We start from the raw sequence: 17,559 nt of genomic DNA, 5'->3' as shown, positions 1-17,559 counted from the left end.
TTGGAGGCTCACATAAAACCTCAGTCTTCCTCCCACAGGAAATGACTCCTGAACATGGACTGGGATACTGGTTATACTCTCTGGATTCAATCAAAAGCTCATCTCAGTTCTTCACTAGGTAGCAGCTGGGCTTAGAGCTTCTGCCCTCAGGTTGGCAAGGCTTGAAGATCTGTTGTTTCCTGGGGCAGATTTTTAACTTTTTCCTTTGCAGATAGAAATGCTTCCTGAGTTCTTGATTTCTAAAGGAGGAGGAGGAAGAGGTTGCGGTTTGCAATAGAGGAAAGGGCCTGATGTGTAGAATGTTGGTTCTTGAAGAGATTCACAACCTCTATGACTTCATCTCCATGGAGATTCCCTTCTGCACATATCATGTCAGCAAGCCTTTCTTGTATGTCTCATGAAGGCCCGATGCACACAGCCATGTGAGTTTGTATTCATCAATAGCCATTACAGAGGCCCTCATTGTTATGTCAAAAGCATCATATGCAGAGTGGACAGCATACCTTTTACAGTCCTCACTTTGTGCCAAAAGTGAATTAAACTCAGCCTGGGCTCAGCCTGGACCTCTTGCAGATACTGCAATGCCCCTTACCTCTGAGCTGCACTGAACCTGAGTTGATCACTTCTCAGCACTAAAAGAACTCTTTGGACAGGGTCTCCAAGCATCAAAAACAGCATGAGAAACTTCCCTTTATTTATTTATTTATTTATTTATCTATTTACTTCTTTCTTTCTTTCTTTAGATGTTTTATATACTGTCGTTCCATGTAAAAAATCACAACGGTTTACAAAAGTAACATTCATAGCTATAAATCAACATGTAATGACGGTAATGGAGGTAGTTTTCATAAATAGGCATTGACATCTATCAATCGAATTGTTCCGATACATTTGACTCAAGGTTTAAGACATGGTTGAGGGTTAAAGAAAATTAAAATAGCATAAAATAAAATAATAAAACGGATTTTACATTTTAGTCATTGTGTTGTTTCGATTCTTTCATTCTCTTCGTGCTTCAATTAGTATCTTTTGACTTTCTTAGTATTGTTTTTTTCTACATTCAGGTATTTTAAGTTAGGTTATATGCATTTTTGAATAGCGATGTTTTTAGCTCACATTTAAATCTCTTTCTGTCTGTTATTAACTGTACCATCTCAGGTAGGGAGTTCCATAGCTTTGGACCCACAATGGAAAACACACAATCTCTTACTTGCGTCAGGTGTGTGCTCCGTATTGTGGGAACAATCAATAGTCCTTTATTTTAAGAGCTTAGTGTTTGCTGAGTGTGTAAGGTTGTATTGTCAAACCTATCAAACCAGTGTAACTGGAATTCATGATTTTGAATATTAGCATTAATACCTTAAAATGTATTTGGGCTTGTACTGGCAGCCAGTGCAGAGAGATTTATTTATTTAAATTGTCATCTAGTTATATTGTTCCATATGTTCTACTGTTCTATGTAAAGCTCCGCTCTCTGTTGGGCAGTTCATTGTTTTATGTAAACCGGAGTGATTTGTAGTCCCTACAAGAACTTCGGTATATAAAAATTAAAAATAAATAAATAAATAAATGATCAAATTCTTGCTGAGGCATTTTGTAATAATTGTTATGGTTTTAATAGATATGCTGGAAGAACAAATAATACTGAGTTACAGTAGTCTGGGTTTAAGAAAATTTGAGTTTGCAATACAGTACAAAAGTCCTTGAATGCTAATAAAGGTTTTAATCAATGTAATATGCATACCTTGGCGTAACCTGCAGTAACTAATTTATCAATGTGCTTTTTCATCATAAGGTTCTCATCAAGCTGGATACCTAGATCCCGTACTTGATTTGCAGGAGTAATTTGGAAATTACCCAGGTCTAGAGCTGGTGGTTTTACTATCAAAGAGTTTTTGCTTAACCAAATAAGTTCAGTCTTTTGGGGGTTTAATGTTAGTTTAAGTTACATTAGTTCTTGCTGTATTGCTTTCATATAGGTTGAAAGTGTTGATACTGTATTTTCATATGTCCTAGTACAACTTGGCTCACCATGCACCAACATCAAACATCAATGCTCGATGTTTGCTGTCAATGCAAGAGTACTTAATGCCAAAGGAGTCAAAGCATCCTTTGGCAACTCTACCTACACAGTCCTTCTGATTCAATGGCCTCATGCCAATTCAGTGTAACTAGACTTTTTCTTGAGTGAAAGATGGACTTGCAGGACTTAATGGCTGTCAACAATATCCTTGCACAAATGCTGTAGTTGGTAACATTATGGTTCTCACCCAGACACTTATAGTAAGTCACATAGAAGTCCATGAGGGACCACATCTGACCACAGTCTGGGCACTTTTTGAAGTCATTGATCTTCTCAAATATTTCATAAAAATTAACCAATGCAAATTCAAAATAATAAACGACTGCACCGAAAGAATAAATGGGGTATTGATGCGAGGCCTGCAGGAAGCCTCAAAATATGGGTTCAATGCAGGAATGATGCAAAATAAAATAAAAATGAATAAACAAACTCTAGCTAGAAACTTATAGGAAAGAGAAAATGAGAAATTCCACATAGAACTAATGGAGTTTACTTTCTGGAATGAATGTGCATTTCTGCCTGGAACCAGGAAAATAATACCTAAGCTTGACTCCTTTTAACCCTTGAAATCTGAAAATTTGGTGTGGATTCTATACAAAACTAAAAAGTTATTAGGTGACATTTCTTGAGCATGCCTATTCATGGAATACATGAATTCCCCCAATAAATACCCATCTCATAATATTCATAGACCTCCAGACATGCCCTTAAAATTTGCTGTGACTACATGCAAATCCAAAAAAAGTATTACATTAGGTGGCATTACATTAGGTGGCATAACTGCACATGCATATTCATGGAATATGCATATTATTATTTATATTCCAATTTTCATGACATTTTAAAGCGGATGACATTCAGGTACCATCTTCATGCCCTGTTATCCCCCAATATATCTTAAAAATTTGATATGGATTGGATGCAAAATCAAAACATTATTAGGGGCATAATTGTGTGCACATATTCATCAAACATACATTGACTGAAAAAAAAACCCTGTCATGATCTTTATGAACTTTATGACATCTTCTGAAAATTTGGTGGGGATGAGATGCAAAACCAAAAAGTTATTAAGTATTATAACTGCCAAAACCGCAATTGCATACTGATAGAGTACAAAGAAAAACCTCTCTCATGATCCTCATGATCCACCTAGATCAGGGGGTGGGCAAATATTTCCAGAGAACCACATTAATAGCTCATGCCTTCTCCAGGGGCTGAAGGAGGGACCCCTCTCAGAGACTGGGTTGTAAGTGACCTATGGGTCATAGCTTACCTATTTCTGGCCTAAACCCCCTGGCATGTCCTGAAAATTTGGTGTGGATCAAATACAAAACTAAAGTTATTAGCTGGAATAACTGCCCATGTATATTCATAAAATACATTGATAACCAAAATAAAATACCCATTTCATGATCTTTGGAGACTCTCTAACATGACCTGAAAATTTATTACGGGTAGTGTTGGTCCATGGGCTGCCCCCGCGAACCACTGCACTTATCTATCCTGGCTGGCCACCCCGGTCTCTCCCCAATGTAGCGAATATCGCCACTCAACCACGTGGCAGGATGCCGCCATTGGGATACTGCTGACGCACGCAACATGCCTCTCCCTAGGTGCACATGCACACCACCTCCAGAGATATAAAGCAACCACGGCAGGAAAGTCCCCGCAGCTCCTAGAAAATGGTGTTGGCTACACAGCCCTATATAACAATAGTTCTGTGGAAGCTACTTGCCTCAGCAACAGGACCAACTACCTGCTAAGTAGTGCGTGTTGCTTCCCAGTGTCTCTAGCCTTGTCTTCAGTCTTCATTCCAGCCTTGTCTTCAGTTTTCATCCAGACTGTCTTCGGTCCTCGTCCAGCTGTCTCCAGTTTAGTTTCTCCTTTCATCCTCACCTGTTCTTGTCCTCTCCTACCCGACCTGCATATCCGTCACTCTACTCCTCTCCTCGGATGGATACCTGATTTGACTTCAGCCTGGACCTCGAATACAATTAACTGATGCCTGCCCCTGACCATCATCTGGACTCTGGATAGTTCTGATTGCCACCTACCTACAATTCAGCTTACTACAGACCTCTCCTGCCATCAGCAGAGATCTCACCTAAGCCACCCAAAGGCTCAACAAAAGGAGGAATGAGAGCTGGTATATGTGAAGGTCCTGATAGGTCTCTGCCTTGCTGGATCTGCCTGCTGGTTATGGGAAACTGAAGGCTCCTCCCTGCAAGTAAAGCCAATCCTCCCTCAGCCCAAGGGTTCACAGATACAACAGATAGGTTGTGAAACCCAGAAAAAAGCTAGGGTGCGACAATTGCACAGGTATGTTTGTGGAATATGTGTATCAAGGAAAAATACCTCTTTCAGAATCCTCAAGCCCCCTTGACATGTCCTGTAAAGCTGGTATGAATCAGTCAGAAAACAAAAACATTAAATTGCAAAAATATTTTGGTGGCATAATTATGTGTGCACATTTGCGAAATAAGTGGATCTCCCAAACAATACCCCTACATGATTTTCATGGATCCCCTGACATGTACGTAAAATTTGGTATACATCAAATGCAAGATGAAAAGGTTATTGCACGCACACATTCGTGAACTTTGTGGATCCAAAAAAAAAATACTGCAGCCAGAAATCTCATGTTCTCTCTGACATATCTTAAAAATTTGGTATAGACTGAATAGAAAACAAAAATGCTATTAGGTGGCGTAACTGCAGAAGTTATTATGCGGCGTAATTGTGTGTGTGCATTCATGGAATATGTGAACCTGTGCAAAAATATTCCTATTATGATTTTCTGACAGTACAAATTTGGTGTACATCAGATGCTGAACAGATGTAAAAGCAAATAGTTATTATGGGACGACAACTGCATGGCTGTCTTCAAGAAATATGTGGATCTCTCCAAAAATATACCTGTTGTGAACCCTGTGGACCCTCTTACACATCATAAAAATTTGATGTCAATCAGATGCAGAATGGATGACAAGTGTGCCCTCCTCTTCATGCAATATGGGATCCAGAAAAAAAAAAAAGAACACGTGATCAACGTCCCGTATCCTGAATGGGAAGGTTAATAGTGGGAGACAGAAACACACACACACACACAGGCAGGATGATCGCATAAGTTCTTTTCCTTCGGAAAATAAGCAAGCTACACTAAGGCAAGCATGAAAGAGGCAAAAAATGGAGCAAACTTGCTAATCTTTACAGCAGGTAGCTCTAAAGGGGAAAAAAAAACCTCATCTGATGGTAACTGCTAAAAAAAAACAACTCCTAAATTGGGGCATGCTGCAGACAGGCAACAACTACTGCGCATGCCCAGAGGAACTGAAGAACTTCCTAAAAAGCTCTGACAGAAGCTGTCCGGTTCAACATTGCCAGGGTGATATCATCCCATTGTGTGATGGGTGAACTGCTCCTCCTCAGAGAACAGTGATTCCTCAATATACAGACTCAAATTAGAATTGATGACAAACTTGTGTATATCGTTAACCACATAGGAAAATATTTGACAATGCAGTTCTAAAATTTGCTGTTAAAGGATGTCATAACTTGTAAATAAAAATGTGTGTTACTTGTTAAAATTTCAATAAACACAGCCTAAAAAGAGTTAACAGTAAATTCAAACAAGTGTGAAAACTTAATCTGCCCTCTAGGGGTTTAAATCAACCTAATTGCATTTTCAGAACATGTTTTAGTATTTATTCACTGGCAAGAAAGCCAGCTCAGTTTGTATTCTATAGTTAGAGAGAAGGTCATATCTCTGCTGTTATAATAAACCAACATTACTGGGCAAAATATTGTGTTCTCTTTACATCTGACATGCTAATCATACAATATTAATTCAGTTACAACATTTCTGCTTATTATTCATTGGCCCAGATTTATCAAATGCACAAACCCTTGCAAACTGGTACAAGCACTAAATTTAGAACTCAGCATGCTTTGGAAGTGTAAAAGGAAATGTTTAAAATCAGGAAACCTGGACGTTTTGGGGTCAATCTTCAAAAGGTTTACCCAGCTAACTTTGGAGGTTAGGTGATTAAACCACTAACTTTCAAAGTCTTTGCCTTCTGTTTGGCTAAATTTATTTTTCTATATTCACAGGGCAGCCAGAAAAGGAGATGGCTATGGAGGTGCTCCCAGGGAGGAGTTTGCAATTTAGCTGCTTAGAGTGGACTTTTAGCCCTTAATTTAGCTGGTCAACTCCACTTGCACAAATAGCTGGTCTAAATCTAACTGGCTACATTTATCTTTACTTAGCTGGCTACACGGCACCCAATTAACGGTACTTAAGCTGGCTAACTGTAACAGCTAAGCAGCTTAGTTTAGGAGGTTACCCCAGTCATACAGTCCTAAATCAGGCTGGTCAACTTTTGAACAGCTGGGTTTAAGAACATTTTCTGCAGAAAACCTAGCCGGTTAGGATTCCCTGAAAACCTGTTGGGTGGAATTAGCCGGTTGTTTTACCTGCTAGGTGGGATTTTGAAAACTGAATTCTTTAAGTATAACAAACATTTTATTTATTTATTTATTTATTTTTAATTTTTATATATTTTATATTTTGTCAAATTTTTATATTTTTTATATTTTGTCAAATACATTCTTAATTCTTAGAACTAAGAACTGCCAACATGATGGCTAGGTTACAGAGGAAAAAGAAGGCCTCTGGGTTTTGCAAATGAAGGCCCATAGTGCCTTCTCCCTCTCACCACGCCTCACTGTCAGAAGTGCATGGGATTGGGGCATAGGGATGTGCAGAGGGACGCCATACGTTGTATTCGGGATTCGTATTCGTCGGGGGGCAGATACGTTGCATTCAGCAAGGGGGACCCCCGATACGTACATGCGTTAATTCAATTTTAGCCGGGAAATGAATAAGAATTAAGTACAACCCCCCCCCCACCCTCCTGACCCCCCAAGACTTGCCAAAACTCCCTGGTGGTCCAGCGGGGGGTCCGGGATCCATCTCCTGCACTCACATCCTCGGCTGCCGGTATTCAAAATGGCGCCGATTGCCTTTGACCTTCTATGTCACAGGGGCTATCGGTGCCATTGGTCAGCCCCTGTCACATGGTAGGAGCAATGGATGGCCGGCGCCAGCGCCAGCCATCCATTGCTCCTACCATGTGACAGGGGCTCCTACCATGTGACAGGGGCTCCTACCATGTGACGGGGCTGACCAATGGCACCGGTAGCCCCTGTGATATAGTAGGTCAAAGGCTATCGGCGCCATTTTGAATACCGGCAGCCAAGGGTGTGAGTGCAGGAGATGGCTCCTGAATCCCCTGCTGGATCACCAGGGAGTTTTGGTAAATCTTGGGGGGGTCAGGAGGGTGGGGGGTTTGTTTAAATTGGCTCCTTTAGACGGTCGAATAATTCGGCGAAGATTCGTTGTATTCGTGGGGAATCGCGATACGTTTCGCTTCCCCACGAATACAACGAATAAGGCCCTATACATTGCGGATTACAAATACGTAGGAAACGAATGCACACCCCTATTGGGGCAAGTTCCCACTGGGTTAGAAACTTGGGTGTGGAGCAAAGTGAGCCAGGCAAAAACAAAATCTCAAGAGTTAAATGATTTAGCAAACCAAATCCTGACAAATATGCATATATCCCCTTTTCGTTTGCATAATCCGTTAGTCTCCTAAGTGTTTATCTCTTTAAGCAATTGCTGTTTTCAAGTAATCCTACAAAATAGTTCTAACGTCTGTTAGTGTTGGTTATTTCAGAATTACTACGAACACAATATAAAAGATAAATAATTTTATACAAAGTAATTCACTTATTCCTTATCTTAGCAGGACAAGAGAATCCATAGCACGTTTGTTATCAGCAGCCCATCCTGTAAGGAGGGCTGTCACAAGGAATTTTGCCATCTTCGGCAGTATCAACATTTGTCACTATTCCACCCTTCCCCCAGGCCTCCACTGCCACCCTACATCTCCTTTCCTCTCCAATACAGTGCAGAGGCTCTGGGACTTGCTGCCAACTACTCATGGAGGCAGCATTACTCACTACCACCCTCCATGCCTTCACACAGTTCCCATGGCAACCCTGCCTCCTCCTGCTCCTGCACTGTTTTTATTTTAAAAAGGCAGCCCCTGCAGGAGGAAGTGCAACTACCACCGGGGATGGGGAGTGCACTGTAGCTCACAGTCCCTGCCTGTTAGGGTGTGATACTGCTGCTGCCAGTGCCACACAAAGATAACATTAATACCCAGCAGGTGCAGGATGGCAGCAGGTAGAGGGAACAAGGTGAGGCAGAAGCAGATGATGGGCCAGCATAAAAAGGAAATGCAGCAGTGGGGGGAGATCCATGGTGGAGAGCAGGAAAAATGGTTTGCTGCATCACGCAGGTCGCTGTGCTAGACCACATTGGCCCTGCCTAGATAGTATGGCACACAACGCAAACAGAAAACAAGGTACTGTAGTGATGTGAGATGAGTTACCAAATGGCTCAAGGGTTTTCAGGATAAGATGATCCTGTTTTTTTTATATTTCATGCATAGATAGTGCAGCCCTGCTTTTTCTCAGGGAAAATAAGTAGTACAAGTGCATGTATATATTCAATGAGATGCAACCAGACCTAGATCAGCCTGTACTCTAAAACAAAGTTCATTAATAATCCTAATCAACATCCCAGGGGAAGACAACACACTACCTTAGTCATGATTTTGCACATGAAGACCTGAAGAAGGAAACACAAAAACTATTATCCCCTTTATATACACAGAAGAGATGAATAGAGCAAAATATTCTTATGCATACATATAGAGGTTGTGTGACCAACTTATTTGGACACAGAAACAATTCAGTTTAATTGCTCCTTCAGCCCTCAGCAAGACAGCTAACTAAATCACACTATTAATTTCAGTGGAAAGGTTCTGAGACCAGAGCTCATACATACTTCTTATAGCCCAGTTTTGAAAGTAAATAGGTTCTCAGATCTTGAATAGTGTAAAATCAGGACAATACATTCTCTGAAAACTGAAACTTTGGGCCTACATGTTTTTCTTTTTTATTACAGCTGTGACACACTGCCTCTCCAGAGCATAAACCTTTGAAATAGACTCTATATTACCTTTGCTTCTCGCTGCCTGGTAGGCTTCCCCATCAGTTTTTCATCATCCAGTTCACATTGTTCAAGAAGGTCTAAAATGTCTTCCTCCTGTAAAAATGATTTTACATGGTTTTTTGTTTTCCAGAGATATCATGTGGTTGGGTATTCAAACTTAAGGGTGAATTTTCAAAAGTTGCACGCGTAAAGATCAGCATATGCTGTACGCACATAAATAGCATATACTTGCGTATATTCTATTTTATAAACCTCAAAATACACACATAAGTAAGAGTCCACTAGTAAATTTGTGCATGGAAAAAAGGGCGTACCAGGGGCATTCCGGGGCCAACATTTATGCATGTTAAGTTGCTATTTTATAATCAATTTACTCATGCAGATTTAGCCGCTTACTCGGGAATATTTATGTCTGCTCTAAGTGATCGTAAACATCTTAAAAGTGAAATACTAACTGGGTAAGACATCTGGGTGAAATGGGGGAAGCTGAGGCTGAAGATCCAGGAGGGCCTCAATGACCTGGAGATGGACAGGGTGAACTGGTAGACGAATAGGTAAAACAGATCATTTTGTTCCCGCGCGCATGTTATAAAATCTCCTGATTTACACAACGTAAAACCAAATTTACATGGGGTAAATGCGTGTAAGTTACGCAAGTAAAATGTCCATGCATATACTTTATCTTACACATAAAAATATGTGCATATAGCAGTTGCGCGCTACTTATCCAGATAAATTATGATTTATCTGGCTAAGTAGGGGCTTTGCTGCTATTTAGCCAGATAAATCTTGAAAGCGGCACTTATCCAGATAAATTTTGATTTGTATGGCTAAGTAAAGGCACTTATTCAGACAATTTCTGACTTATCTTGTTAAGTAGCAGCTAAGCAGCTACTTAGCCAGATAAGTCTTAAAATTGCTACATACCCGACTAATCAGATAGTCGCATAAATCTGGAAAGTGCTACTTATCCAGAAAAGTATGATAGACAAATAAGTCTCAAATAGAACTACTTATCTGGATAAGTAGCAATGTTAAGATTTATACGGCTATCTGACTTAGCAGGATAGATAGTGTTTTGAGACTAAATCAGTGTTACTGCTTAGCTGGATAAATCAGAACTTATCCGGATAAGTACAATGGGTCAGATTTTAATAGCTACGCGTGGGCATAGATTTGTGCGCACAAATCTACGCCCGATTTTATAACATGCACGCGCAGCCGCGCGCATGTTATAAAATCCGGGGTCGGCACGCGCAAGGGGGTGCACACTTGTGCACCTTGCGCGCGCCGAGCCCTAGGGGAGCCCTGATGGCTTTCCCCGTTCCCTCCGCTCCCCCCCACCTTCCCCTCCCTTCCCCTATCTAACCATCCCCCCAGCCCTACCTAAATACTCCCGCTTTATTTTGCTATTTATGCCTGCCTGTGGCAGACGTAACTTGCGTGATCCCCCAGCACGGCCGCTGTACCAGAGGCCTTGGTGCCACCCCGGACCGCCTCCGGACCGACACCCCGCCCACACCCCCGCCCCTTCCCGCCCCTTTTTCAAAGCCCCGGGACTTACGCACGTCCCGGGGCTTGAGCGCATCGCTGAGCCTATGCAAAATAGGCTCGGTGCGAGCAGGGCTTTTAAAATCTGCCCCAATATGTATTCGCGTATTATTATTTACATGCACAAGCATGTTGAATGGTACATTTGTGCGCATTTTATAACCTGCGTATATCGTATACACGCAAGTTATAAAATATAGTCGATTTTCGTACACACATATACATGCGTTTATGTGCACGTGCACGCAGCTGTTTGAAAGTTATCCTCTATGGTTGTTACTTTCCATCCTAAATTACTGATATAATTGCAATGCCTTATGTCTTGGTTTGCCATACGCCACTTCTCAGAACCTTACAGATTGTACAAAATGTTGCAGCACAATTTATATCTGGTTCCAAGATCTGTGATCACACTTCTTCCATTTTGTTTAAGCTACACTGGTTACCCATTTGATGGAAAGTGAAGTTCAAGCTTATGATGAGTGAATTTAAGGCTATGTGTGCACTGAAATGTTTTAATGCTGTTTTAAAGATCTACCAGACAGTGCATGTTCTGAGGTCCTCATTTTGCAATTTATTGGAGGTACCATCTTATTAGGCAGATTCACCTTGTTGAATCTAGAGACAGACTATTCTGCGTGTCTGGCCCTTGTTTATGGAATTCTCTGTCCAATGAATTAAAATCAGAATCATCCATTTCCAGGTTTCGGAAGCTATTGAAAGCAAATTTATTTACACAGGCCTTTGAGCAGCTGAATTAGACTGCTGTTTTTTAAATATTGTTGAAGTATGGCTAGCTGGTTACTGAATTATTGAATGATGTTGTGGTGCTTTGTTATATTTTTTGTTTCATTTGTTTTATTGCTTAATGATTGTTTTAAGTGTTTTTTATGGACATATGGTTTGCTACCAACTTAGAATTGATGATAAGTTATGCTATAAATTTTTTAAATAAATAAATAAATAAAAACATTGAAAAAACTAGAACCTCTGGGATGCATAGAAAGCATATGTCTCAGCATAGGTATTTATTAATACATGAATATGTCATCTGCTGGGTCCAACTCCATATGTCTGGTACCCTCCAAGAATTTCAATCTACAATTGGTGTAAACAGTCACCCAGAGAGTAAACCGTCACACATAATCATTATACACCATTGCACTATTCCCGTCACCATCCACAATCTCTTTGGGATAACATTCCCATGGGACAGTTTTTCAGACTACAGTGCCCCTGTTCATCTCGCACTAATTTTATTAAATAAGTACAGCAGCTAATACTCTGGTTTTCTGAAAGGGGTAATCCTACTAGAGTGATTAAGAGGGCATTCAAATGTGCACTGTTTATTGTGACTTGCTTTTTTTTAACCACAGATCGAATAACCTGTATGCTTCCATGTTTGGTGAGGATTAACTATGTATGCAGTATCAGAAGACATTGGGCAATTCTGGCCCTCAACAATATATTTGAGAAGCCCCCTGTTTAGCATTTCACCAGAACAAAAATCTTCATGACCCTCTAGTCTCATGAATTAGGGTCCGATTTGCCACACATTACATCTCACCCAGATCACTCTCCCTGTGGCTACTTTACTGCTTGTGTATGCTCTTGTTTTCTGACAACATTTATATATCCCATCACTGGCAAACAATAATTTTTAAGGCACTCCTTGACTTTTCTTTCAGTGGGGGTAGTCTATGTCATTACATGCCCATGTTCTTTTCTTTACATCAGGAAACCCACTCACAATTTGAAAACTAGGATTTTCGAATATCTCTTCTGTCTCCAGTCTTCCCATTTGGAAGCACCTTTAGTATCTCACTAGTTGGAGTATTCACATGCACTAACTGATCTGTGTTGCTTTGCAATTGAAGCAGTTCCTCAACTTAGCAGGGAAGGGAATTTTTCAAGACATTTGATTTGATGTGAACAGAAGTGGATCTACACACTCGGTTTGCTAACACCAGGTAGTTTAAACTGGGAGATTGGGCTTCTCTCCTCTCATATTCTCTGCTGCCTTTTATCCTCCCTGGATATTCTTTTAATTGGTTGATTTCCCTTTGTTCCTATTGGTTCTTCTCCATCATGTGACTTAGAACCTGATAAGCTACAGTTATTTGGTGCAATTTGTTGCCAGAGTTTGTTTTTCTATATAACATTCAAACTTTACCTGTACTGTAAATGAAGTCTTCTTGTCGTATTCACATTTCCAAATGATATGTATATCACTTGACTGATATATATATTGATTATTATAACAATAATGTTTTGTAGTTGCCATGCCTTTCTGTCCTGATACATGGTATATATGTTCCTTGTAGATTTAAGGTATCTTCATTGTCCATCCTGATGCAGCCCCTCCAGCAAAACACGGCCTTTGTCAGGGAACGTACTCCTTTACACACAATACTACCTTTTGAAGCCTCGTATAATAATACATTTGGAAATTTCCAACTATTATATTGTGGATCTTTTTGGAATTCTAGAACAGAATCCTAACATTTTTGCACACATTCAATATATTTATTTATTTAGAAACATTTATAGACCTTTTGGTGACCCCTCCAAGAGTTTTTCATTACTTAAAAAACAAAAAAAAAAAACTTTTTCAATTCTATTTAGAATAATTCTGAATTCCTTAGCTTTAAAAATAAATTCCATTTTCCTCCATTCCTTTTAGTATTGTACATTATTGTTTAATGTCTCCCCCTCCTTAAAACAGCATTTCAAAATATGCAGTCAACTAGACAGCTATACTGCTCTGGATGCTAAAATAACTTAAAAGAACGGTTGAATAAGTTATTTACTTCTGTACTTTCTTACGATAAAAAAGCACACCAAAATCAGTTTGCTTTTTCTACATTGATTCTTGCTACTAGGCCCTGTTAGAATACTTAAAATCCCTGTATGTTATCCTAATAGGGTCCTGCCAGGGGTTTGGAGACAACTGTGAACACCGTGACACACAATATGGAGGAAAATAGCTTGTTACAAAAGATATTTTTACTTCTTGCAGCTGTCAGCCATATACCTTGCAAACAGCACAGCACACCTATATCAATGCATATGAAGGCTAAGACATTTCTGACTATTCTGACGTGCATTTTAATGGTAAGAGGAAAAGGCTTTGGGTGTCATTTCAAAAGCTTGCTGAGCAGGTAAAATATCCAGTTAATTATAGCCAATTGTCTTTAGAGAATTTTCTGCTGAACCTAATTGGCTAGGTTTTCAGCTGAAAATTCACCTAGATCTAGCTGGTCAAAATTCGACTGGCTAGATTTATTTATTATTTATTTATTTATTTATAACTTTTTTTATACCGAAGTTCAGGTAACAGAATTACTTATCACTCCGGTTTACATTATAACAGGTAGTAAACAATGACAACATATGTCTTACAATGAACAAGGGAGTGAACAACTTGGATAATATAACATACCATAACTAGGAACAGTAGCAGTATGCACTATTAGAGCGAAACTAGCGCGTGGGGAGGGAAATTTGCTAATGGGGGGGGGAGGGGGAAGGAAGGATTTAAGACTGCTATTTGTGAAACTGGATTGCCCACCTAAAATTAGCCAGTTAACTATAATCAACTGGCTATCTTCAGCTAGATAACTGTAATTAGATGGCTATCTTTTGCCAGCTAACTATTTAGCTGTGTTGTATTTACTGAAAATTTAATACAAAATTGAATTTTAAAGATAACCAGCTAATTACAGTTTAAGTAAAGATAGTCAGCGAAATGGCTAAAAGCCCTTTAATTAAAGATAAACAGCTAAGTACAGTTAGCTGGGTAAAGATAGACAGTTAATGTTTAAATTGTTTATTAAATAAACCATAATACAAACATAATGCATAGTGTGCAGTGGTTTCTAAGATAGATGGCTAAATATAGACGGCTGAGTAAAGATAGTCTTAGCTAGTTAGATTTAGGGAAGCTTTTTAGCCAGATAATGCTGAAAGCTACCACCGACTGGTTAGGTCTTCCCTCTGCTCTAACCATGCTTCTGAGCTTGCCCATTGCTTACCAGCTAATTAAGCCACTATAGAGAATCTAGATGGATATTTTTATCTCCTCAGTCCTGGTCAATTTTCAAATAGGCTTGGATTTGCCAAAAGCACACTAGGCCTATGACTGGGGTAGAAAATATTTGGGGGGGGGGGCATCAGGTGATCTCGGGCTTTGCTACCTACCAACTGTGCTTAATCTCACTCAGCAGAGAAGTCTCCTGCTTCATGCTCCAGCTCCACCCCTCCCAGGGCAGAGAACAGGAGGGGAGGGAGGAGGCTGGAAAGAGCAGAGCAAAGAAAAACTGCTTTCCTCGATTCCAGCCATGCCCCTCCTCTCCTATCCTGTGCAGGGAACAGGAGGTGAGGGGTGACACCAGAGCACACAGGGAGCAAAAATAAGCCACCCTGCTCCCTAATCCAGCCCCAATCCTCCTGTCCCTCAGGGACTTGAGGGAAGGAGATGAGCCTGGAGCAGATGATCAAAGAAGATATTGCCTTAGACCTTCAGCTATTTTGTCACTTTTCCAGGAAGGGGAGGGGGGCGACTGCACCAACAGTGCTTAGGTGCAACACAATCCCAAATCTGTCACTGTTTTCAAAAACTTTGATTTAGTTGACTAAAGGGCCTCATTTACTACACATTTTTCCCATAGACAAAAAAATGGGAGAAAAACCTTAATAAATCAGGCCCTAAGTTTTTATTTAACTAAATGCCTTTGAAAACAGATCCCATCGTATACCATATTTTCTTAGGATTTTAGCAAAAATTAATTTCACCACCCACTTGCCCCTCATCCATTTTACAATACCAATTAATACATGTACATGGTAAAGAGTACACTTTCAGACCATTACACTACACTGAGGGGGAACTATGAAGTAAAGGGCCAATGTAGAATAACTCAAGACTCTGAAATATGTTGTAATAGCCAAAGTATAAGCTGCAGTAACTCAACACTATTCAGCCAGGTATATCTTTGGTATTAATTTCTTGGAGCTTTTCATTTTAAAGATCTGTGATGTCAATTATGTGTTTTTCTCTAGGCATTATAACTGTAGTATCAGAAAAATGTATCATTAGTCAAACTACAGTTTCCAAAGATCAGTATCAGAATATAATCACAGCAGTCTTTCTACAGTATAGTGCAGATCCCAAAATAGAGTACAATACTGTATGCTTGCACCACAATTTTTTGAAGGCACCATTATACTATCTTTCATCATTGGTTTCCAAACTTTTCCATTTCAGATTGACAACTAATCAAAGTACAATTATTTCAAAATCTATATCAAAATGTGGTATTCTGTTCATGCCGAATTGCAGGAAATGTTATGTGGTATGTTTGATGTCATTTCCAAATTCCTGTCATATTGTACTGTTTTGTAATTTTGGTTTTCCTAGCTGAGTTACAATGCCACTCGGAAGCTTTTCAGTATCCATGGGTGGGTCCAAACCCACTGTTTAAAATGTGTTCTCTCATATTCCCTTTGTCACTGTACCTTTATTTGGGTTAAATAATACTATTTTGTGTATGAGGGGCCCTATTTCTTATATTTAGTGATATACACTGGGATCCATATTCAGAGCCGTATCTCCAGCTTAAGTTGGGATTTGGCTAGACAAATGGCAGGATTTAAAAATTCCACTGCGGTCAGCGGCTGCCACTTATGTGGCTAACTTTTTATCCAACTAAAAAGTTAGCTAAATGAGAGGTGTGGGTGATAGTGATCCAAGACAGTGCCACTTGTCTGGCTAACATAGCCAGATAAATACTGACATTCAGCATTATCCAGCTTAGGCCTGGATTCACCATTCTAACGCAGAATGGTGAATCCAGCGAAAACGGGGGGGCGGGCCTGCGAAAACCGGCAGCCTTCGCCCCCACCGCAGTGTTTTCACTGCCGGCTTTCGCATCCAATAGCACCACTGTGAAAGGTGGTGCTCTTGGGCGCGTTACTGGCGACGATAACGGTGCTTACCTTATCGTCGCCAGCGAAGACATCGCAGCGTCCGCCTCCTCGCCGCCCTGACTCCTCCCCTCGCCACCCCAACTCCGCCCCCAGCAAGCTATCGCATGCGATAAGCGACAGAAAATGACCCCCTTAGTTAGCTGGATATGTCTAGGACAGCTATTCAGTCATCCTAAAGTTAGCCAGATACATTTTTCTAGCTAATTTTAAGTTAGCTGAGTATATTCAGCAGTGCCACTGGCAAAGTTAGCTGGATACGTTTATCCGGCTAACTTTGGCAGTCAGATGCCCTCTGAATATTGGCCTCACTATATTTTACCCATGCAAAATTACCTGTTGGATTGTCACTGGGGATTTAGTAGGGCTACTTTCCATGTTCATAGCAAGTAAGGTATGTAAATAAATATGTACCTCACATTTGTAGACAACTAATTTGGTACAATTTTACGAATAATTTTACTAATTTAAAAAAGTTCTTATTTTGGATATACATAACACTTAAGCATTAACAATCATGTAAGGCCAATCAGCCACTGGATTCAGCAGCAATTAATCAACAATGAAAGCCTGCTGAATCTTACGATTAATGCAGTGGTTTAAAAACTGTTTAAACAGTGCTGCATATTACTATGCAGAGGACTTGGGTTCAATTCCTGGGTCACGTTTACCACTCCCCAGGCTGGCCAGGGCTGGCAGAAAGTCCCAGTCATTATGCAGCACTACCACCTAGTGGTTGGATTCAGGGCCACCCATATGTGCAAGGTTTCAGAAGAAACACCCCCCCTAAAACTCCTAAGGCCACTGGAAGTGCGGTCACTCTCAGCAGTGCGCAGCGTTATTTAGAGAGCAA

At 40.2% G+C, this 17,559-nt stretch overlaps 1 protein-coding gene across 5 annotated transcripts in view; it reads right to left on the bottom strand.

The window, feature by feature from the left end:
- Positions 1 to 17,559, bottom strand: part of TTLL7 (tubulin tyrosine ligase like 7) — a 291,830-nt gene that overhangs the window by 116,121 nt on the left and 158,150 nt on the right. For all 5 annotated transcript variants that reach the window (XM_029618375.1, XM_029618378.1, XM_029618377.1 and 2 more), the window contains exon 15: positions 9,177 to 9,263. In XM_029618375.1, the coding sequence (XP_029474235.1) occupies positions 9,177 to 9,263 (87 nt within the window). The remainder of the gene's footprint in view (positions 1 to 9,176; positions 9,264 to 17,559) is intronic.

This window comes from Rhinatrema bivittatum, chromosome 10, assembly GCF_901001135.1.
Source record: "Rhinatrema bivittatum chromosome 10, aRhiBiv1.1, whole genome shotgun sequence".
NCBI lineage: Eukaryota > Metazoa > Chordata > Amphibia > Gymnophiona > Rhinatrematidae > Rhinatrema > Rhinatrema bivittatum.
This window is presented reverse-complemented; position numbering and strand designations above follow the sequence as displayed.